This window comes from Scyliorhinus canicula, chromosome 2 (assembly GCF_902713615.1).
Source record: "Scyliorhinus canicula chromosome 2, sScyCan1.1, whole genome shotgun sequence".
NCBI lineage: Eukaryota > Metazoa > Chordata > Chondrichthyes > Carcharhiniformes > Scyliorhinidae > Scyliorhinus > Scyliorhinus canicula.
Genome location: NC_052147.1, coordinates 272,991,111 through 273,016,311, shown reverse-complemented (window position 1 = coordinate 273,016,311; position 25,201 = coordinate 272,991,111). Strand labels below are relative to the sequence as shown.

Genomic DNA, 25,201 nt, shown 5'->3' with positions numbered 1-25,201 from the left:
AAAATCATACCGCTGCAACTTCATAAACACTCGTTGCAGTCTCGGCGGCTTCTCACTTAGGTTTTTTTTATGATGGCGACCAGTGGCCTGTGGTCAGCCTCCACAATGAAGGTTGGAGGGCCATACACATAATCATGGAACTTTGTTAGCCCATTAATGAGCACAAGACATTCTTTTTCAATTTGTGCGTATCACTGTTCTATTTGGCAGTGAAAGCAACAATCACTGCCAGTCAGGAGGCCGCTTCTGTCAAAATTATTGAGTGAGTCCCACTACCGACAAGTTGAGGCTTAGGACCAACATTTCACCCTGACATTGGAGTGCCCAGTCAACTGATCGAATTCAGTCTGATGACTCAATTAGGAAGTAGATCAAAGTGGGCTGTGGGCATTGAGAAAACCAGGCAGAGCTTTAATGCAATTCCAAGATATGTTTAGCCGGCCGTCACTCTCTGAGAACACATAGCAGATGGTCGTTTGGGCAATTCATTTGAGAGCATCGGGCACCCTTGGAACTGTACCTGAGGATGATAGTGTGTAATTTGCAATATAGACTTGGCTGCCTTTCATGAACCTGCTCAATTTCCCTTCCATAGACCTCAATGCAAAATGGAACTGGACGTCCTGTATAATGTTTGACAAGTTTGATGGGTTAGCATTGCTGCATGTGTATAAGAAGGTAAAGCAAGTCTGAGATCAAAGCTAATCAGTAACCATTACAGAATGCACTATCCCCAAACTGTATGTTAGCAGCAGGCATCCTTACAGCATATGGCAACGTGCTATACCAGACTCCATGCTGTCAGGTATGCCAATAAGTGAAGGTATGGTTGACCAGCATCTTGGCAGATAAGGCCATTCGGCATATAAACTGCCTGCTGATTGCTCGAGCGTGAAATGCAGCATAAAATGTTGGCTGCCTCGGAATAGCCATCCAGGCTTATGATTGTCACATTATGTTTGAACCATTGGTTGCCAAGAACTGCCCAGGAAATAGAGCCATTGCACTCATTCATGGTTGCCAAAGGTGCATTAAGTCCTGTCTGCCCACTTCCTTTCCATTTGTCATCCAGCATTAGCTCTCTCCAGATAATATAAAATGTTTCTTCTTCTGTTCACATTCTTCCATGTCCTTTCCTCACTCCTCCAGTCCTCCAAGATCTCTGCATCTCTCCAATTACTGTCCCTTCTGCATCCATGATTTCCTTTCTCCCTTCCTGCTCGAGGAAGCTTATTTAACTCTACCTTTTTAACAAAATATTTGATCACTTTTATCTCTTTTTTTTTTGTCAAGTATTTGACTGATTACATTCCGGTGACTCGCTTTGGGACATTTCCGACAAGTTGTTGTTGTCGGGTATAGCTATGCGCCCCTCTGCCCACAGCTGTGGGTACGCAGCTACAAGAAGGTGGGTGAGTCCCATCTCTGGAGCTGCCAAACCTGCCTCTTCACTTGACCTTTCTCCAGCTGTTAAAAACAAAAGCTCCACGATTGGGCGAGGCAAATGGAGAAAATTGTTGCTGGTACAATTCTTTCTTTCAAAAATAAGTTGTAAGTCATTAAGAACATTCACCTGATAAGGTGCCAGTCTCTGGTGCTGTTCTTTTTCGGTTGGAACAGGCAGAGGTGGGTCGCCCACCATGATAAGGAAGAGTCCCTGCAGAGAACTATCCTAGTCCCGGCCATAGGCCAGAATATTACGCATCTCCGCCAGTGGTTTTGAGGTGCGGGGATGAGCCGGGGGGAGCATGGAGAGTAAAATATCATGGAAAGGTGCTCGACGCAGGCGTGATTTTATGGCGAAGCTGACATGGCATCAAAGCGGGAGACCTGCCCATGCACCTATAATAGCCCTCAAGTGACCACTTAACATCTGCTGCCTCAGACAAAAGTGTTTAAAGCAGCAGCTGTTACAAGTGTCAGAGGCTTCATCAAAAGCCACGCACACTTGAAAGGACTTCAAACCCCTTGACAGCTTTTGAAATGCACATACTCTATTAAATTTCACACAGCAATTAATTGCATTAGCCCGTGATTAACGCTTTTATTGCTCCAGAGACAGCCGCCTACTAGATTGTTGATCTATCTTTCACTTCACGCTTGAATGCATCTCAAGTGTCCTGCTTTGATGCTAATCACAATGTTTATAAACTCTCTTGCTATGATTGACGGCATCTCACCACAATGAATGCGGCTAAGTGGTTTCACCGCAGAAAGCACTTACTGATGAGAGCCACCCCCCGCCCTTGCTGCCAACCCCACATCCCACCCACCACCATCCAACCCCCCCACCAGTGACTCTACTCTTTGACCTGTCCCAAACATGTGGTTAGGAGCTGGAGTAGGCCAGTCAGCCCCTCGAGCCTGCTCCACCATTCCAATAAGATCGTGGCTCATCTGATTGTTACCTCAGCCCCACATTCTCGCCTAACCCCATAACCTCTCACCCCTTTGTTAATCAAGAATCTATCCAGCTCTGCCTTAAAAATGTTCAAAGATGCTGCCTCCACTGCTTTTTGGGGATGAGAGTCCCCGAGACTCACAACCGTCTGAGAGGAATAACGTAAATATAATAATAGTAACCACTTATTGTCACAAGTAGGCTTCAATGAAGTTACTGTGAAAAGCCCCTAGTTGCCACATTCCAGCACCTGTTCAGGGAGGCTGGTACGGGAATTGAACCCGCATTATGGGAATGTTCTGCTTTACTAGCCAGCTGTCTCAGCCCACTGTGCTAAACCAGCCGCACTGGTTTAGCTTCTACTCATTTCCACCTTAAATGAGTAACCCTTTATTTTTAAACAGTGAGCCTTAGTCCTAGGTTCTCTGACAGGAGGAAACATTTGATCCACTTTGTCAAGGCTTTGTCAATATCCCTCAGGATTTAAAAAGATTTCGATCAAATCAACTCTTCATTCACCCCTGGCCAGCAATCCAACGACAACTGCTCCTCCGGCCTCCGATTGACCGGTGGCTCTCGGAGAGTGGGACCTCTGCTCTGGGGGTCTTGATGCTGAGGAAGACCCATGGCTGACATTTCAATTCCCTGAGTAGCACACAATGCGGAAAACCCACTGAAGAGAGGTGACATGCACTTTCATCAGGTCTTCTGCTGCTGGCCGTGAGTCCCCTTGCCTCCGTGTGATAGCACTTATTGATTTTGAAGTAATTTTAGTTGAAGCATAAATATCGGCCGGGACAGTGAGGAAAATTTGCCCACTCTTCGAAACCATAGAATCCCTACAGTACAAAAAGAGGCCATTTGGCCCATTGAGTGTGCACCGACCCTCCGAAAGAGCACTCTGCCCAGGCTCACTCACCTGCCCACCCAGCCCTATCCCCTAAAACCTTACCTGCACATCTTTGGACATCAAGTGGCAATTTAGCTTTGCCAATCCACCCAACCTTGGATTGTGGGAGGAAACCGGAACACCTGGTGGAAACCCACCCATACATGGGGAGAAAGTGCAAGCATGATACAGTCACCCAGCACCAGAATCGAACTCGGATCCCTGGAGCTGTGAGTCAGTAGTGCTAACCCCTGTGCCATCATTCCACCTGTGCCATAGCATGCTTTCTGTCCACCAGGGAGCGAGGATTTGCTTCTGGTTGAACAATTCTCCTCACAGAGCAGTGCTCCCTCACTCACTGATGCATTGGCCTGAATTTTGTGCTCAAGTTTCTGCAGTGAGATTTCAATCTTCCTGACACAGAAAGGGGAATACTGCCCACTGATCCGCCGTTGACATCAAGGAGGAAAGTGGATGTACAAATGCATTGAAATTAGGGGTTAGGAGAATGAAAATGAGAATGTTGGACAGATATTTGCTGAAGCATGAAGACACACATGCCAAGCAAAGTAATTTCACAAAACAAATAGTATCTTCCTCCACTAACAAACTCCATTGGTAAAAACACCTTGTGAATTGCCCATGAATAACCTGAATCACACATTGTTTCCCGTGCATATTTATGACAGTGGGTGTAATAATATCACTTGGCTACTCGTCATAACCCCCACGAGGACCTAAGGGAAGGCATCATTGGTCTCCCCACTGGGACTCATAGAGTACGAGCTTTTCAGGTCGGGCGGGCGGGGGGGGGGGTGGGGAGGGTGAAAGCGGGTGGGGGGAAAACAAGTGCCAGATACCAAATGAGCTAACTTAAAACCAGGCCCAAAATAGAGCCTGGTGTGATTAGTCCTCCTAGCTAGGATTGTACTGGGAGCGATAGACTAATTATGCAGACCTTTGTAAATGGTGTAAATAAATCCTGCCTGCAGCAGTAGTAGGCTCGCCAACTTTAAGGGCATTTAAGTGGTCACTGGATAGACATATGGATGAAAATGGAATAGTGTAGGTCAGATAGGCTTCAGATGGTTTCACAGGTCGACGCAACATCGAGGGCCGAAGGGCCCGTACTGCGCTGTAGTGTTCTATGTTCTATGTTCTAAATCTATCTTTGTTGCCCGCCAGCCTCCTCTGAATTATTAAACTAGTAATCTAGAGGCCCAGCCTAATAATACTCTGGGGACACCTCATCAAATTCCATCACAGCGGACGGGGGAATTTTAAACCCAGTTAACAAAATCTGGAATGTGACCTTGACACTTCTCATTGATTGTTGCGAAAGCTCACCTGGTTTACTAATGCCTGTTTAGCAGAGGAAATGTGCTATCCTTACTTGGGTCTGGCCTACTTGTGACTTCAGATCCACAGCAATGTAGTTGACTCTCAACTGCCCTCTGAAATGGCTTAGCTAAGCTTCTCAGTTCAAGGGCAATTAGGAATGGGCAGCAAGTCCTGGCCTTGCCAGGGATACCCAGATCCCATGAATGAATAAAAATAAACATATCCCACACCCTGGGTTAACCAAGCTTGATGGAGTCACTGCGTAAAGCGTGCGGGTCAGCAAAGGACTGGGTCTGGAATTGAGGTCTGGCAATACAATTGACGGGAATTCATTTCTGGAGGAATAGAATTCAAGAGCAGAGTGAGTATTGCAAACGGGGAGCCTGTGGCGTCGTGGGAATATCACTGGGCTAGTAATTCACAGACCTAGGATGATATGCAGGGAAATGGCTTCAATTCCCATCACGATAGTTGGTGGACTTTGAATTCAATCAATAAAATCCAGAATGTCACCATGACAACTGTCATCAATTGTTATTAAAGCCCATCTGGTTCTCCTTTAGAGAAGGAAATCTGCCATCCTTACCCGGTCTGGCCTACATGTGACTCCAGATCCACATCAACATTGTTGACTACTGAACTGAGTGACTTGCTCGGCCTCTGAAATGGCTGAGCAAGTCACTCAGTTCAACGGCAATTAGGATGGACAACAAATGCTAGCCTCGCAGGTAACCTGCACATCCCATGAAAGAATACGGGAAATATATATATACATAGAATATTGTTTAGGTCATACCTATGCTTTCAGTTCTGGTCTCCATATTTCAAAAGGGATATAGAGGTTCTAGAGAAGACTAGGGGCATTTCACAGTAACTTCATTGAAGCCTACTTGTGACAATAGCGATTATTGTTATTATTATTGAGACTTAGGAGCATGATACAGGAAATGAGAAGTTATACGGTCAGGAAAGACCAAACTGGCTGGGGCACTTAACTCTGAAAAGGTGATGGCTGAAGGATGACCTTGTAAATGTCCTTAAAATTAACAAGTTCAATAGTGCAGATGTAGGGAAGATGTTTGTACTTGTGGGGGGCGGGTTACATTTAATGCAAAACTGGGAGCCATAAATATACGATTGTCGCTCATAATTAGAATTATTTCCCGGAATTTGGACATTGCATTTATTGTGCATTTCTGAATGCCCTTGGAAAGGTGATGGTGAACTGCCTTTCGAACCGTTGCAGTCCATGTGGTGGAGGTGGTGTTCTGATGCCCTTCTTCTTGATGGTTGAGGTCGCTGGTTTGGAAGGTGCTGTCTGAGGAGGGTCGGTGGGTTTCTGCAGTGCATCTTGCCGATTGTACACACGGTTGCCATTGTACACGGCAGTGGAGGGAGTGAATGTTGAAGGTAGTGTGTGGGGTGCCAAGGAAGCGGGTTGTTTTGTCTTGAATGGCGTCAAGCTTCTTGGGTATTATTGGAACTGCATTCATCCAGGCAAGTGGACACTGTTCCATCACATGTCTGACTTGTGCCTTGTAGACCTGTGGACAGGTTTTGGGTGCTGTGATATGCCTTTAAGGGATAGGAGCATGACATCACTGGAAAGGAATTGTGTCTAGTTTTTGTTTCACTTTTGCGTTTAAGCAGAACACATGCAGACCGTTCTGCTGCTAATGTCTTCAGGCTTTGTACCTCTGTATAAATCTGCCCACGTACTTGGTCTTAATAAATAAACCCACAATTGGTGCTTTTTATATTGTTATAACACACACAACATTAGGAGTCAGCTACTTGCCACAGAATTCGTAGTTTCTGACCTGCTCACGCCACCACTATATTTACATGGCTCGTCCAGTTCAGCTTTTGGTCAGGGTGCTGAGCGTGAGGGGGAGATTCAGCAATGATAATGTCATTGAACATGAGTGGGGAGGTGGTTTGATTCTCTCTTGTTGGAGATTTCCATTGCCCTTGCACGGCACAAATGTTACTTGCCACTCATTGACCAAAGCCTGAATGTTGTCCCGGTCTTGTGCGGATGAGCATGGAACCCTTCTGGAGAGGAATTTAGGGAAAGTTCTTTACTCAGAGTGGTTTGAAATGAGGAACTTGCTGCTGCAAGGAATAATTGAGACAAATAGCATAGCTGCATATAAGGAGATACTAGACAAAGATGGGGAGAAAGGAATAAAAAGATGTTGATCGAATGAGATGAAGTGACGTGGAGAAAAATCGTGTGGCACATAAAAGTAGCCATAGACTAGTTGGGTTGTGTCATCTGTTTGTGTGCTGTACATACTATGTAATACAACGTAAATTAAATTCTACATTTCTGCAACCGAGGGATTGATTGATATTCAGTGTTAGTAGTCTGCACAGAATTCTGATTTACAATGAGCAGGGCCCAGAATTGGAGGAAGTGCTTGGGCTTGCACTGAAGGCAAATGAGTTATTCTTGTTTACTAGCTGCAAGAGTATGAAATAAGTAAATACCAGCTGAATTTCAGTGCATGGCCACTCGAATGCTGAGCATATAATCATAATGACGATAGATTGTCGCAATGGGTAAAACACCAATTGATTTTTATGTTTACCACTCTTGTTCAAGGCTGTACAATGAGCTGTTACATTCCATTAATGTTTTGTACTCCTTATTCTGACAGAAGATACAACCTGGACGATAATTCAGCACAACAACACGAAGGAAACCAAATTACGTGGTTTGCCCAATCACAACGAGCCTTATATTGTGTCCTTCAACTACAGCGCCAACGTGAAACAGCTGCAAACCATGATTAACAGCGCTGAGCACTGTGAGCAGGAGATTGGCTACCATTGCAAGAACTCGCGCCTTCTGAATACACCTGGTAAGTGCAGCCACTGATGCCTTTAATTGCACCAAGTCAACTGAAACAGGGCCTTGAATGTGCAATGCAATTCTCCTCCCCTACTGGTGAGGGACCAGGATTGATGTGAAATTGGTCTTTGACTTTCAGTGTTACAACAAGCTGTTGTCCTCCATTGGAACCCGATTCATTCCTCCATCCCCCAAAGAGTGGCACATACAAAACTCCCACAGTTAAGAGGAGAGGTTAAGAAAGGAAGCACTGGCATTTATGTGGCATCTTTCATGACCTTGCACTTCAAGTCAAGAATGTAGTTTGAGGGCGGCACGGTGGCACAGTGGTTAGCATTGCTGCCTACGGCGCTGAGGACCCGGGTTCGAATCCCGGCCCTGGGTCACTGTCTGTGAGGAGTTTGCACATTCTCCCCGTGTCTGCGTGGGTTTCACCCCCACAACCCAAAGATGTGCACGTTAGGTGGATTGGCCACGTTAAATTGCCCCTTAATTGGAAAAAATGAATTGGATATTCTAAATTTATAAAAAAAAAAAAAGAATGTAGTTTGAGCTGTTGCCACGCTTGCCGAGAAACATGGCTACAGCAAAGTCCCACTAAATTCAAAACCCACGACCACGACCTTCTAGAAGGCCAAGGGCAGCAGATACCTGGGAACCCCACCACCTAGAGTCACTCACCATCCTGACTTGGAAATATATCGCTGTCCCTTCACTGTTGCTGGCTCAATATCCTGGAACTCACTCCCTAACAGCACTGTGGGTGTACCTACATCTCAGGGGCTGCAGCGGTTCAAGAAGGCAGCTCATCACCACCTTCTCAAGTATAATTGAGGATGGGCAATAAATGCTGGCCCAGCCAGCGAAGCCCACATCCCATAAAAAATGAATATGTTCTCAAAATAGCCTGAGATAAATGACGAGGTAGATGTTGTGATGGAATTGATTGAGGGATAATGTTGGACAGGAGCCCCCTTCCTTCTTGATGAATGCCATCGATCTTTCACATCCAAGGAACCTCGGTGTAACATTTCATCTGAAAGAGGGCACTTCCAACAGTGCGGCACTCCCTTCACAGTGAGTGTCGATCAGTCTGGATTTTGTGATCAAGAGTGAAACCTGAACCTACCACTTTCTGACTCTAAGGTGAGAGTTCGACCAACTTAGCCTCGGGCAAAGAGGCTGAAACGGTTTTCAAAAGGGAAAAGGACATTTTGGGGTGACGTAGCAGAAGATTGCAAAATAAAAAAAATCAAGTGGATTGATAACATTTAGCAGAACCATTTGAGAAAGGATTTTGATTACAAGAGAACATCGAAAGAAATTTGCAGTTCATCAGAATTTTGGGCACTGCTATTTTCCACCATGGAAAACTCACATTTGGAGTAAGTTACTGGGCGGTAGTTGAAGAAAATCTGTTCTTACTTCTTTAGTCTGGCATTCATCTGTCACACATTAGGTGTCACATCTCACTCTGTTGAATTTATAGAATAAAGAAAGTTAAAACCAGTCACTTCAAGCTTTATTTTCTTTCTATACCCTAGTATCCTACCTTTCTTTGAAAGCAACTGTCAATTTACTTCCAGTTGACCTCAGGATGTGCCTGTTTAGACCACTGCCCCAAAGGAAGTTCCCATGCAGTTGGCATAAAGGTGTAGGTCAAGGTACCAATTGTTCCATTAACCCTCTCGGACGGAGGTAACAGATCCCAATTTCATGGGAGTTCTCTCTGTAATGTTCTTGTCGGATGGCCTGATTTATATTATAAGAACACTTGTAGCTCAAACTATAAACAATTTATTAACATTAATTGTGGGTCAACTATATACAAAACCGCAGATGAATAACAGTATTAAGAAGCACAAGCAACTACTCTCTTCCCTGCCCTCCAGTCAGTCTGAGGTCACCTGACTCTAACATTCACTAATAAACTAATGAGACTCCGAGTGGGCAGTTGTTGTGAATTACAACACAAGCAGGATACCACGACACTCCCCGGGACTTGTCATAGCCAATACTAATCCCTCAACCAACATTACTATCAGGTCATTATCACCTCACTGTTTGTGGGATCTTGCTGTGCACAAGTCGGGCTGGTTTAGCTCAGTTGGGTTGGATAGCTGGTTTGTGATGCACAACAAGGCCAGCAGCGTGGGTTCAATTCTTGTACCAGCTGAGAATTCTGAATTCTCCCTCTGTGTACCCGAATAGGCGCCAGAATGTGGCGACTAGGGGCTTTTCACAGTAACTTCATACTTGTGACAATGAAAGGTTATTATTATTGTTAAATTGGCTGCCGCATTTCCTACGTCACTTCCAAAATGACAGAATTGGCTTTAAATTGGGTCATGAAAGATGCTATATAGTTTCAAACATTTCTGCGTAGCCCACATGGAAATGTTTTTCCTGATCCCAACACACAGAAGTGATTGGCTGGAAGCGGACTCCTTTTTGAAATCATGCACCCATCCACAAGGTCTGGGCCCCACAGCATTCCCTTCACACCTGGATTGGCTGTCAGCTATGTAGTCTCAGCGGTGCAAATGGGAGTAGTGGTGGCTGCTGGGACTGCAAGCAATCATCCACTAAAAGTGCTGGAGCCCCAAGGTTGAGATAAGTGCAGGGACTTGTGGCGCGGTGGGGAGGGGAGGCCCAGGAGTGATGTGGAGAGAGGCTAGGAGAGGTCATGCTTTGAAATCCAGGTGTGAAGGGAATGCTGTGGGGCCCAGACCTTGTGGATGGGTGCATGATTTCAAAAAGGAGCCAGTAATGGAGGCTCCCCCACCCAATCACAAGCCACCAGCCCAAGACCTGCTGAGCATCAGAACTATCCTACCTTCCATAAAGCTTTCTTGATGGGCTCAGGCTTGGAGCTGCGGTGGGAAGTAGTCATTAATTGGGGAAAGAAGGTGTGTGTCACCCTAGGCCTCACCTGCCCCCTGAAAAATGGTGAACAGACCTGGGTGGGTGAGTGATCATAGAATTTACTGTGCAGAAGGAGGCCATTCGGCCCATCGAGTCTGCACCGGCTCTTTGAAAGAGCACCCTACCCAAACCCACACCTCCACCCTACCCCCATAACCCAGTAATCCCACCCAACACTAAGGGCAATTTTGGACACTAAGGGCAATTTTGCATGGCCAAGCCACTTAACCTGCTCATCTTTGGACTGTGGGAGGAAACCGGAGCACCCACGCACACACGGGGAGGACGTGCAGACTCCGCACAGACAGTGACCCAAGCCGGGAATCGAACCTGGGACCCTGGAGCTGTGAAGCAATTGTGCTAACCACTATGCTACCGTGCTGCCCTGGTGAGTGGTGACTGAAAGGGCCACCCAGAGAATTTCACGACACCCCTCCCCACCAGCAGGGTCTCATTAAACCCTGTGTAATTGTTAGAAGGGAATAAAGTTTCCCAGTTGAGGCCTGTTACTTTTAAACCCGGGGGTTAAGATCTAATACACGTGGTGGAGGTAGGGGCAGAAAGCGGATTTCAGCTGCGAGAACTCCGCCATTATGTTTCAACACAATCGCTGAAAATTGACAGAATGAATCAGAATTGTTTCTGTCAATGTCAGCGTTCAGCTAACTGTGAGTTAATTTTGACAAGTGGCTGATTCCAGCTTTTGTCCGCGCTGTTCCGAATAACTTTCTCATATTACTTCCTGAGATTTTGAGCGGAGTGATTTATGGTGCTGCTCAACGTGGCCTGAAATCTTGTACATTCCACAATTGCATAAGGGATGAGGGACATACGTTATGTGAAGAGATCGCAAACAAGGGGATTGTTCTCTTTGTGACAGAGAAGACTCTGGGGAGATTTATTACGGGTGTTCAAAATATTTAGGGGTTTTGATCGAGTAAATATGGGGAAATTGTTCCCACTGGTGGGTGAGCCAGTAATCAAAGACAAACAGATTTAAGGTCATTGGCAAAAGAGCCAGAGGGACGTCGAGGAGATTTGTTTTTTCACACAGCGCTGACTGAAAGTGTGGTGGAATCAGACTCAGTGCGACTTGCAATAGAAAATTAGATAAACAATTGAATGGGAAGATAATTGTCGGGAAATGGGGGAAGAGTAGGGATGTGAGACCAATTGAATAGTTCCTTTAATAATAATAATAATAATCTTTATTAGTGTCAGAAGTAGGCTTCCAATAACGCTGCAATGAAGTTACTGTGAAAATCCCCTACTTGCCACATTCCTGTTCGGGAACACGGAGGGAGAATTCAGAAAGTCCAATTCACCTAACAAGCACGTCTTTCAGGACTTGTGGGAGGAAACCGGAGCACCCGGAAGAAGCCCACGCAGACACGGGGAGAACATGCAGACTCCGCACAGACAGTGACCCAAGCCGGGAATCGATCCAGAGCCCCTAGCGCTGTGGAGCAATAGTGCTAACCACTGTGCTACTGAGCCGCCCTTTCAAAACACTCTCATCCACGATGGTGCTGTGCGAAGCTGGGGCAGGTTTGAATCACATTGGATGTTCCATTCACGTTTATTCAATTCTGCTTGTTCAGACAATGTTGTACAATATGTGGGGAACGGCACCAGTTCGAGGGCAGATAAATTGTTGGAGCCAATGATCCTATTTTCAAACAGCTCATTAATTGCTATATGTAGCAATCAAATATAAATGCCAGTCTGAATCAATATAGTGTCTACCTCTGAAATATATTAGTCCACAATTGGTTCTATATTTAGTAATGCTGCATTAACTTAAATGAAAACCAGGAAAAGGCCTCATGTGACCCATTATCCCTTTGCCTGTAGCTTCGCACTCCATTGAGTTTCGATTTTATAGCCTCTCTGGCTGTTGGATGTTGACCAAGTTACTAGCCTCCCTTTCTTGCTCTGGAACAAATGGAGGCAAAGGAATTCCTTAAGGAAACAGAAAGGGATTCTACAAGGACAAAAAGTTATCCCGGTTTCCCTACATTGAGTGAAGAGCCCCATTCAAAAACAACTGTTTCATACAACAATCACTCATTATTTTCCTCTCTTCACACAGGAGATATCCCTCAATGGAGTGTTCTGCACATCAGGGGGTCACTGTGTGTGCAATTGCATGCACTTTTCCACTTTCCTCCACTTTTCTAAAGTGAGCAAGGTGGCAGTTGTCGTCGTAACTCATGCAACAAAGGAAATGAGCAAAATCATTGGTAGAATGCAGTGATAACTTCAACCTGAAATGAATCTCACATGACATAAGAACATAAGAACTAGGAGCAGGAGTAGGCCATCTGGCCCCTCGAGCCTGCTCCGCCATTCAATTAGATCATGGCTGATCTTTTGTGGACTCAGCTCCACTTTCCGGCCCGAACACCATAACCCTTAATCCCTTTATTCTTCAAAAAACTATCTATCTTTACCTTAAAAACATGTAATGAAGGAGCCTCAACTGCTTCACTGGGCAAGGAATTCCATAGATTCACAACCCTTTGGGTGAAGAAGTTCCTCCTAAACTCAGTCCTAAATCTACTTCCCCTTATTTTGAGGCTATGTCCCCTAGTTCTGCTGTCACCCGCCAGTGGAAACAACCTGCCCGCATCTATCCTATCTATTCCCTACATAATTTTAAATGTTTCTATAAGATACCCCTCATCCTTCTAAATTCTAACGAGTACAGTCCCAGTCTACTCAACCTCTCCTCATAGTCCAACCCCTTCAGCTCTGGGATTAACCTAGTGAATCTCCTCTGCACACCCTCCAGTGCCAGTACGTCCTTTCTCAAGTAAGGAGACCAAAACTGAACACAATACTCCAGGTGTGGCCGCACTAACACCTTATACAATTGCAACATAACCTCCCTAGTCTTAAACTCCATCCCTCTAGCAATGAAGGACAAAATTCCATTTGCCTTCTTAATCACCTGTTGCACTTGTAAACCAACCTTCTGTGACTCATGCACTAGCACACCCAAGTCTCTCTGAACAGCGGCATGCTTTAATATTTTATCGTTTAAATAATAATCCCGTTTGCTGTTATTCCTACCAAAATGGATAACCTCACATTTGTCAACATTGTATTCCATCTGCCAGACCCTAGCCCATTCACTTAACCTATCCAAATCCCTCTGCAGACTTCCAGTATCCTCTGCACTTTTCGCTTTACCACTCATCTTAGTGTCATCTGCAAACTTGGACACATTGCCCTTGGTCCCCAACTCCAAATCATCTATGTAAATTGTGAACAATTGTGGGCCCAACACGGATCCCTGAGGGACACCACTAGCTACTGATTGCCAACCAGAGAAACACCCATTTATCCCAACTCTTTGCTTTCTATTAATTAACCAATCTTCTATCCATGCTACTACTTTACCCTTAATGCCATGCATCTTTATCTTATGCAGCAACCTTTTGTGTGGCACCTTGTCAAAGGCTTTCTGGAAATCCAGATATACCACATCCATCGGCTCCCCGTTATCTACTGCACTGGTAACGTCCTCAAAAAATTCCACTAAATTAGTTCGGCATGACCTGCCCTTTACGAACCCATGTTGCGTCTGCCCAATGGGACAATTTCTATCCAGATGCCTCGCAATTTCTTCCTTGATGATGGATTCCAGCATCTTCCCTACTACCGAAGTTAAGCTCACTGGCCTATAATTTCCTGCTTTCTGCCTACCTCCTTTTTTAAACAGTGGCGTCACGTTTGCTAATTTCCAATCCACCGGGACCACCCCAGAGTCTAGTGAATTTCGGTAAATTATCACTAGTGCATCTGCAATTTCCCTAGCCATCTCTTTTAGCACTCTGGGATGCATTCCATCAGGGCCAGGAGACTTGTCTACCGTTAGCCCCATTAGCTTGCCCTTCACTTCCTCCTTAGTGATAACAATCCTCTCAAGGTCCTCACCTGTCATAGCCTCATTTCTATCAGTCGCTGGCATGTTATTTGTGTCTTCCACTGTGAAGACCGACCCAAAAAACCTGTTCAGTTCCTCAGCCATTTCCTCATTTCCCATTATTAAAACTCCCTTCTCATCCTCTAAAGGACCAATATTTACCTTAGCCACTCTTTTTTGTCTTATATATTTGTAAAAACTTTTACTGTCTGTTTTTATATTCTGAGCAAGTTTACTCTCATACTCTATCTTACTCTTCTTTATAGCTTTTTTAGTAGCTTTCTGTTGCCCCCTAAAGATTTCCCAGTCCTCTAATCTCCCAGCAATCTTTGCCACTTTATATGCTTTTTCCTTCAATTTGATACTCTCCCTTATTTCCTTAGATATCCACGGTCGACTTTCCCTCTTTCTTCCGTCCTTCCTTTTTGTTGGTATAAACCTTTGCTGAGCACTGTGAAAAATCGCTTGGAAGGTTCTCCACTGTTCCTCAACTGTTCCACCATAAAGTCTTAGCTCCCAGTCTACCTTAGCTAGTTCTTCTCTCATCCCCTTGTAATCTCCTTTGTTTAAACACAAAACACTAGTATTTGATTTTACTTTCTCACCCTCCATCTGTAGTTTAAATTCCACCATATTGTGATCGCTCCTTCCGAGAGGATCCCTAACTATGAGATCATGAATCAATCCTGCCTCATTACACAGGACAAGATCTAGGCCCGCTTGTTCCCTTGTAGGTTCCATTACATACTGTTCTAGGAAACTATCGCGGATACATTCTATAAACGCCTCCTCGAGGTTGCCTTGACCGACCTGGTTAAACCAATCGACATGTAGATTAAAATCCCCCATGATAACTGCTGTACCATTTCTACATGCATCAGTTATTTCTTTGTTTATTGCCTGCCCCACCATATCGTTACTATTTGGTGGCCGATAGACTACTCCTATCAGTGACTTTTTCGCCTTACTATTCCTGATTTCCACCCAAATGGATTCAACCTTATCCTCCATAGTACCGATGTCATCCCTTACTATTGCCCGGATGTCATCCTTAAATAACAGAGCAACACCACCTCCCTTACCATCCACTCTGTCCTTCCGAATAGTTTGATACCCTCGGATATTTAACTCCCAGTCGTGACCATCCTTTAACCATGTTTCAGTAATGGCCATTAAATCACAGTCATTTACGATGATTTGTGCCATCAACTCATTTACTTTATTACGAATACTACGAGCATTCAGGTAAAGTACACTTATGTTGGTTTTTTTACCTCTGTTTTGAATATTAACATCTCCAGTTTTATTCCTTTTGTTATTACTGGGCCTATTCACTGCGATCCCCTCAGTCACTGTACCTTGTACTGTCGCCCTTTTAGATTTTTGACTATGTCTTCTCTGCCTTGCACTTTTCCCCTTACTTCCTTTTGCTTCTGTCCCTGTTTTACTACCTTCCAACTTCCTACATCGGTTCCCATCCCCCTGCCACATTAGTTTAAACCCTCCACAACAGCACTAGAAAACACCCCCCCTAGGACATCGGTTCCAGTCCTGCCCAGGTGCAGACCGTCCGGTTTGTACTGGTCCCACCTCCCCCAGAACCGGTCCCAATGCCCCAGGAATTTGAATCACTCCCTCTTGCACCATCTCTCGAGCCACGCATTCATCCTATCTATCCTGACATTCCTACTCTGACTAGCTCGTGGCACTGGTAGCAATCCTGAGATTACTACCTTTGAGGTCCTACTTTTTAGTTTAACTCCTAACTCCCTGAATTCCGCTTGTAGGACCTCATCCCGTTTTTTACCTATATCGTTGGTGCCTATGTGCACCACGACAGCTGGCTGTTCACCCTCCCCCCCCCCCCAGAATGTCCTGCAGCAGCTCCGAGACATCCTTGACCCTTGCACCAGGGAGGCAACATACCATCCTGGAGTCTCGATTGCGTCCACAGAACCGCCTGTCTATTCCCCTTACGATCGAGTCCCCTATCACTATAGCCCTGCCATTTTTCTTCCTGCCCTGCTGTGCAGCAGAGCCAGCCACGGTGCCATGAACCTGGCTGCTGCTGCCTTCCCCTGGTGAGCCATCTCCCTCAACAGTATCCAAAGCGGTATAGCTGTTTTGCAGGGAGATGACCGCAGGGGACACCTGCACTGCCTTCCTACTCTTGCTCTTTCTTTTGGTCACCCATTTTCTATCTCCCTCAGCAACCTTCACCTGCGGTGTGACCAACTCGCTAAACGTGCTATCCACGACCTCCTCAGCATCGCGGATGCTCCAAAGTGAGTCCATCCGCAGCTCCAGAGCCGTCAAGCGGTCTAACAAGAGCTGCAACTGAACACACTTCTTGCACGTGAAGGAGCCAGGGACATTGGACGTGTCCCTGAGCTCCCACATCGCACACGAGGAGCATGACACGGGTCTGGGATCCCCTGCCATGTCTTAAACCCTAGGTAAACTTAAACAACTAGAATTTCAAAATAAAAATAAATAAATTAGACAATGAAAAGAAAAAGAGAAACTACTTACCAGTCACTTACCAGGGTTAAAAAGCACCTCCTCACACTCTGCACCGAATTAACTCACTGCACCAAATTACCAAGTTTCAATCCCCACTCTGGATGAGTCTCACTCCGGATGTGTCTCCTGGAAAAGTGCTAGCTTACTGTGTCCGCTGTCTGTCTGTCTTTTATACAGACCTCAGCTAACCGATGACTCAAAAAATACCTTAACTTCAAAGAGAAGAATACAATGTGCCCCTAAACAGGCCTCAGGTGATTGACAGATAACTGCCTCTCAGCAATTAGGGTGGGGGCAGCTTCAACCAATCAGACACTAAGCTCCACACTGCACTTTTAACTGAAAAACAGCAGAATTAGATTTTCCACTTACCTTTGCTGATTTACCTCACTGCACCAAATTACCAAGATTCAATCCCCCACTCTGGATGAGTCTCACTCCGGATGTGTTTCATGGAGCTGGTGGGCAATCAATGGAAGCTCTGTCAAAACGAATTCCTCGATTTCGGGTCTGTGCAATTTCGATGAGAAGAAAGACTTTCATTCTTTTTTCAAAAATTATTTTTATTAAGTTTGTGCCATTTTATCCAAAAATACAAACAACAAAATAACAGTAAACTAAAAAGAACAATAAACTGATCTAGGCAACCCCCCCCTCTCAAAAATGAGCATCCCCCAAGTCCTCCATTACCTCCCCCCCCCAAGTCCTCCATTACCCCCCCCCCTCCCCCCCCGAGCCCCCTCTACCAGATAACAGTGAAACCAAAACTAAAAGCCAGGTGAAGCCTTCCAAGCCTGGCCGAACATTCCGAAAAGGTTAGCACCAATCAGCACAGAATATCAGCCAAGATACCTGCAAAGTAAGTAGCTCATTGACTGAAAACCAATCAAGACGAATCATCACCGATGCCAGCACACCTAGCTGGATCCTTTTTTTAAAATTAAAGGTAAAGTCCATCTTAAAGGTGTAGGTCCCAGTAATTGTCCAGGTACAAAAATGATAAAGCCAAAACAATGGTAAATAAAGGGAATAAACGAGGGACAAACAGGAATTGACAGGGGGTTCTGTACACCACAAAGGAGGGTATTAGGTCAGGTTACCAAAAGCTTGGTCAAAGAGGTGATTTCAAGGAGTGTCTGAAAGAAGGAAAGCGAGTTAGAGAGTTACAGATGTGCAGGGAGTGAATTCAAGAGCTTACGGCCTTAACGCAGTATGGCCAACAATGGTGAGTGTGGTGAATGTAACATGGTAATTCACACTGTATCTTTGTAAGCGCAGTAGAGTTACCCGGCCACTAGGGGGAGTAGCTCTGGGAATGCTCAGGAGCTTGTACAGGGCTCCACCCTTGGCTCCGCCCACGACTCCTCCCCTTGTGCTGCTGTATGAATACCCTTGTCCAGAGTAAGCCTGCAGTTCACTGAGAGTTCATCAACGGGTAACAGGCTGGCTCTGTAGTAAGTAGATTAAAGCCTATATTCATATTGGAAACACGTGTCTGGTGAATTGATGGTTCCATCAATTTAATCTACTTAAGAACAGTCAAGATCGATCATGGAATCAGCCTTCAAGCCTGGGCGCCTGGAACTCGACCCGCAGGATGCAGAGGCTAAAGAAATCTTCTCCCACTGGCTGCGGTGCTTTAAGGCCTACCTGGCAGAAACGAGCTCAGCCGAAACGACAGAGGAACAGAAGTTAAGTCTACTGCATGCGAGGGTGAGCCATAGAATCTCTACGCAACTAAACTCGTCCGGTTCATATACCGCAGCGCTAGCGGTACTCGATAAGATATATGTAAGGCCCATTAACGAAGTTTACACACATCATGTGTTCACGACTCGCCGCCAGCGGCCTACAGAATCACTCGCCGAATTTTTAAGGGAACTCAATAATTTGTCAAATGACTGTAATTATCAAGCGGTTACCGCAGCTGAATACAGAGAACTTGCTGTACACAATGTTTTTCTAGCGGGCCTCAGGTCTAATTATGTGCGCCAACGACTGCTGGAAAAGGGGGCCCAAGACTTAGAAACAACTGTGGAAGCTGCGACCACGATGGAGGTCTCCTTCCGCAGCCTTAACTCATTCCCCGCGGACCCCGCGACGCAATCATGGGCCCCCGACCAGCGACTCCCCCAGGCCTGTGCTACGCGACCGCCCAGCCACCATGCTGCCCCAGCCAGCCACTATGCTGCTCCAGTCAGCCACTATACTGCTGCAGCCTGCCATTTCTGCGGCCAGAATCAGCACCCGTGGAAGCACTGCCCGGCCTGCGACCTGCGACCTGCAGCAGCTGCGGGCGGAAAGGCCACTACGCAAGAGTGTGCCTCGCTAAAAGGGCCCCAGCGCTTCCAACTCCCCAGTGGCACGAAGTAATCGCTCCCCACACCCGCAGGCCCGCGGGGCCCGAAACGCTGCGGCCTATGCCCCGACTCCGCCCCCTCCCGCCACATGCGATCCATGGGGGCCGCCATCTTGGCAAACCTCCACCACGAGGCCGGCCACGTGCGACTCATGGGGGCCACCAACTTGGACGCCATCTTCCTCGCCGCCCGCCACGTGCGATCCACGGGCCCAACCTGCATCTCCACGCTCGGACAACTCATCGGAAGAGTACGACTATGAACTCAGAGGGCAGCCATCACGGGGCCACTCCAGCACAGCTGGTCGAGCCACCGACTACCCGCAACTCAGCGCTGTCACTCTGGACCAATCACGCCCGAAGCATCTGCGAAATTCGATGGCAGAGGTCCAAATCAACGGGTACAAAACGCCATGCCTCTTCAACTCCGGGAGCACTGAGAGCTTCATGCATCCAGACCTGGTAAGACTCTGTTCGCTCCCCGTTTTCCCCGTGCGGCAAACTATCTCGCTCGCTTCAGGCTCCCATTCGGTCCAGATCCAGGGATGCACCGCCGCGACACTCACAATCCGAGGCGCTAGCTACTCAAAATTTAAACCCTACGTTTTGCCCGACCTCTGCGCGCCACTCTTATTAGGCCTAGACTTTCAATGTAACCTTAAGAGCCTCACCCTCAGCTTCGGCGGGCCCCTGCCCCCACTCACTATCTGCAGCCTCGCTACGCTGCGAATCCCCCCCCCCCTCCTCTCTTCGCCAATCTCACAAGGGGCTGTAAACCCATAGCCACTCGTAGCAGGCGGCACAGCCTGCAGGATAGGGTATTTATCAGAACAGAGGTCCGAAGGCTTCTCAGTGAGGGGATTATAGAGGCCAGCAATAGTCCCTGGAGAGCTCAGGTGGTGGTCATTAAGACCGGGGAAAAATTCCGCATGGTTGTCGACTATAGTCAGACCATAAATAGATTTACACTCCTCGACGCGTATCCCCTCCCCAGGATTGCAGACATGGTAAACCACATCGCCCAGTACCGGCTCTTTTCCACGGTGGATCTGAAGTCTGCATTCCACCAGCTCCCAATTCGCCCGGAGGACCGCCACTACATGGCATTCGAGGCCGATGGCCGCCTCTCCCATTTCCTCCGGGTCCCTTTCGGCGTCACTAATGGGGTCTCGGTGTTCCAACGAGCAATGGACCGAATCAGTGGATCAGTACGGGCTGCGGGCCATGTTTCCGTACTTGGACAATGTCACCATCTGCGGCTGTGACCAGCAGGACCACGATGCCAACCTCCACCGTTTTCCCTAGACGGCACAGAAACTGATTCTCACGTATAACAAAGAGAAATGCGTTTTCCGCACAACCAGACTAGCCATCCTCGGCTATGTCATGTAAAACGGAGTCCTGGGCCCAGACCCGGACCGTATGCCCCCCTCTTAGAACTCCCCCTCCCCCATTGCCCCAAGGCCCTCAAACGGTGCTTGGGCTTCTTCTCCTACTACGCCCAGTGGGTCCCTCAATATGCGGACAAAGCCCGCCCACTCTTTAGGGCCACACAATTTCCCCTGTTAGCCGAGGCACACCAGGCCTTCGACGGCATCAAGGAGGACATCGCCAAAGCGGTCATGCGGGCGGTGGATGAATCCACTCCATTCCAGGTTGAGAGCGACGCCTCAGAGGTAGCTCTAGCAGCCACACTAAATCAGGCAGGGAAACCAGTCGCATTTTTCTCCCATACCCTCTCCATTTCAGAACTCCGACACTCCTCAGTCGAGAAAGAAGCACAAGCCATTGTGGAGGCTATTTGTTACTGGAGGCACTACCTCGCAGGTAGGAGGTTCACCCTCATCACCGACCAAAGATCGGTTGCCTTTATGTTTGACAACTCGCAAAGGGGCAAAATTAAAAACGATAAAATCCTGCAGTGGAGGATCGAACTCTCTACCTATAGCTACAATATTAAGTATCGATCGGAGATGCTCAACGAGCCCCCAGATGCCCTATCCCGCGGGACATGCGCCAGCGTGCAGATCGACCGCCTGAAAGTCATCCACAATGACCTCTGCCACCCGGGGGTCACCTGACTCACCCACTATATCAAAGCCCGAAATCTGCCTTTCTCCAACGAGGAGGTAAAAGCGGTCACCAGGGACTGTCCGATCTGTGCGGAGTGCAAACCGCACTTCTATAGACCAGACAGGGCCCACCTGGTCAAGGCTTCTAGGCCCTTTGAACACCTCGCGATTGATTTCAAAGGGCCACTCCCCTCAACTAACAAGACGTTTACTTTCTAAACATCGTAGAGAGTTCTCCCGTTTCCCATTTGCTATCCCATGCCCCGACATGACCACCCACACAGTCATTAGGGCCCTGCATAGCATCTTCACCCTGTTTGGTTTCCCCAGCTACGTACACAGCGACCGGGGTTCGTCCTTCATGAGCGGCGAGCTGCGTCAGTACCTGCTCGACAAGGGCATTGCCTCGAGCAGGACTACCAGCTACAACCCCAGGGGGAACGGGCAGGTGGAGAGGGAGATTGCGACGGTCTGGAAGACCGTCCTACTGACCTTCCGGTCCCGGAAGCTCCAAGTTTCCCAATGGCAGGAAGTCCTCCCAGACGCGCTCCACGCTATTAGGTCCCTTTTGTGCACAGCGACCAATCAGACCCCTCACAAGAGGCTCTTCATTTTTTCCAGGGGCACTACCACGGGGGTCTCACTTCCGGCATGGCTGAGGACACTGGGCCCCGTACTTCTGAGGAAACACGTCAGGGCACACAAAACTGACCCCCTTGTTGAAAAGGTGCGCCTGCTCCACTCCAACCCCCAGTACGCATTCGTCGAGTTCCCTGACGGCCGTCAGTACACTGTATCCCTCTGGGATCTGGCACCTGCCGGATCCAGCGCCCCCTCTACCCTCACAGAAGGCCCTCTCACCCTACACCCCATGCTGCTGCCCCCTCGCACTCCCGAGCCCACGAACTCGCCCCACCAGTTCCGCGCACCCGCGCCGGCCAGCCCACAGCGCCCCCAGTCCCCGGTCGAACCAGGAGAGTATGAAGCTCGGATACAACCCTTCCTGGAGTCTGCCATCGTACCCCAGCACACAACACCCATCCAGCCACCGCAAGAGGCTGCAACCCCGGTGCTCTGCAGATCACAGCGGGCAGTTCGACCACCGGACAGACTGACTTTGTAAACCACCACCCCCGCCAGACTTGATTTTTTTTGCAGGGGGTGAATGTAGTGAATGTAACATGGTAATTCACACTGTATCTTTGTAAGCGCAGTAGCGTTACCCGACCACTAGGGGGAGTAGCTCTGGGAATGCTCAGGAGCTTGTACAGGGCTCCACCCTTGGCTCCGCCCACGACTCCTCCCCTTGTGCTGCTGTATGAATACCCTTGTCCAGAGTAAGCCTGCAGTTCACTGAGAGTTCATCAATGGGTAACAGGCTGGCTCTGTAGTAAGTAGATTAAAGCCTATATTCATATCGGAAACACGTGTCTGGTGAATTGATGGTTCCATCAGTGAGGCAAATAAAGTTGGGGATGCTTGAGGTCAGAATTCTCAAAGGGGTGGCACAATGGTTAGCACTGCTGCCAGGGACCCAGGTTGACTTCAGTCCAAAGGTGACTGTGTGGAGTTTGCACTTTCTCCCCCCCCCCCCCCCCCCCCCGTGTCTTCCTGGGTTTCCTCCAGGTGCTCCGGTTTTCTCCCACAGTCCAAAGATGTGCAGATCAGGTGGGGTTATGGGGACAGGGTTGGGGAGCGGGCCGAGGTAGAGTGCTTCTTCAGAGAGTCGCTGCTGACTAAATGGGCGAGTGGGCTCCTCCTTCTGTACTGTAGGGATTCTTTTATGGATTCTACGGGTTGTACAAATATATTGAAGGGTGACGCCATGGAGGGATTTAAAAATAAGGATGAAAATTTTAAAATTAAGACGTTGCTTGCCAGGAGCTAATTAGGCTGATGACCAGAGGGATGATAGTTTAATGCGGTTGTGTGCGTGTCAGAACGCGGGCAGGAGAGTTTTGAATGATCTCAGGTTTACGCAGGGTCAATATGGGAGATGCAAGCTTATTATAAGTCTTTATAAATTTCTGCTCAATAAGAGTGGCTCACAGCATTGAACTAACTTACAACATGATAGTGTTACAATCTTAGTTGATGTTATAATTGGACAGGAAGATCACAGAATGGAACACTGGCTCAAATGACCGCAACTTCAACGTTTGGTTTTATAAAACATGGAGGAACCGATTCACAGGACGGCTAATTAGTTTTAATAACAGGAAAAGTAACCTTTAATTAACATGAAAAACATGAAAAGAAAATGTAAGAAAACACGGATTGCAAAGTATATCTTAAGCTATAATGGTCTCGTAAGTACACAAAGTCCCTTTTAAGCACACAAGGTGACTAGTCAAACGCACCCACTCAATATGTCAGAAATATTCAGCTCTCATAATAAAGTGAAGGAGCTCTCATCTGTACTCCAAACCCCTTAACAAGTCCGTCAGTATGCCTAGTGTAAAGGTCTCTGAGATACTGACTGTTTCAAGGTTGCAGATGGGGAGAGCAACCAAATGAAAAATGAAATTAAAAAATGAAAATCGCTTATTGTCACGAGTAGGCTTCAATGAAGTTATTGTGAAAAACCCCTAGTGCCACATTCCGGCGCCTGTCCGGGGAGGCTGGTACGGGAATTGAACCGTGCTGCTGGCCTGCTTGATCTGCTTTAAAAGCCAGTGATTTAGACTCCTCCTGCACAATGTGAGTCCGCTAACGTCCACCTCCGATGAAAGATCCCCCTAATAATAATAACAATAATAATAATAATCGCTTATTGTCACCATTAAGCTTCAAATGAAGTTACTGTGAAAAGCCCCCAGTGGCCACATTCCGACTCCTGTTCGGGGAGGCCGGTCCAGGAATTGAACCTGCGCTGCTGGCCTTGTTCTGCATTACAAGCCAGCTGTTTGTTGGGAGGGTGCACACTCCCTTGCAACCCCTCGGACTCCAAGCCACCATGTCCACATTCCTCAAGTTTTGCACCAATTGACTGCAGTTGCCCAGTGAGCCCTGTGTGCTGCCCTCCAGTGCAATGTAAAGTATCTCCAAGGAGGTATTTGCATGGCCCCGCCGGGTCCCGATGGGAACGTCGGAAAATCCATAATGTCCGGCAGGGCGGGCACAGAAACGTGCGATAGGTCTGCCACCTGCCGCAAATCCTGCTTTGGCCCGACATGCTAATGTGCGGCCAATCGTGAATACCCCTTCAGGTGGGTGGATCCGGAGAATCCAGGCCTTCATCTGGATTGTGATCTTGGAGTAGTTGTGCCGAACAGATTCAGTGGAAGTCATACAGAGTTTAGTAAATAGTTGAGTTTAATGTCTTGCCGAGAATCCAAATCATTGGCTGGCACAGAAATGTCAATAGTGGCTCAATTCTGAAGCATCTGGAGTCAGATAAATATAAACAGAGAATGCTGGGAAGAATCACCAGATCTAGCAGCATCTGTGGGAAGAGAAACAGAGAGTCAATGTTTCAGGTCAACGATTAGCACAACTTCTATTACCCGAGTGTCAAAAAGAAGAATTGGAAATACATTGATCGCAGGACTGGGCAATGTTGTTTTATCTGCAAATTAGTCGCCATACAGGACCTTTACCTTAGGTACTTGTTAAATTTTGTGCCGAGATAACATTGACAGTCTTTGGCAAATAGACAATGTGTGAACAGTGCTCATTAGCCATTTAATATTCATCCGATAGTTTGCTCCATTTGATCCTGTTTGAATGCCAGCTCTTTCCCCCAGGGGGCTTCATTCTGAATGATGCGCAGGAAAGGTCTCAGCAATATACATTTACATCTCAGGGCTTTGGGCACTCCGCTTAAGCATGGCACGCAAACTGAAATCAGTGGATGGGAAATCATTGAATCACACAGCCACAAATTCCACCCACACTCCCCCG

General features: G+C 47.3%; 1 protein-coding gene across 1 annotated transcript in view; it reads left to right on the top strand.

The window, feature by feature from the left end:
• Nucleotides 1-25,201, top strand: part of LOC119962143 (contactin-associated protein-like 5) — a 1,043,235-nt gene that overhangs the window by 600,613 nt on the left and 417,421 nt on the right. Inside the window, exon 13 of the mRNA XM_038790068.1 lies at nt 7,295-7,498. Within this exon, the coding sequence (XP_038645996.1) occupies nt 7,295-7,498 (204 nt within the window). The remainder of the gene's footprint in view (nt 1-7,294; nt 7,499-25,201) is intronic.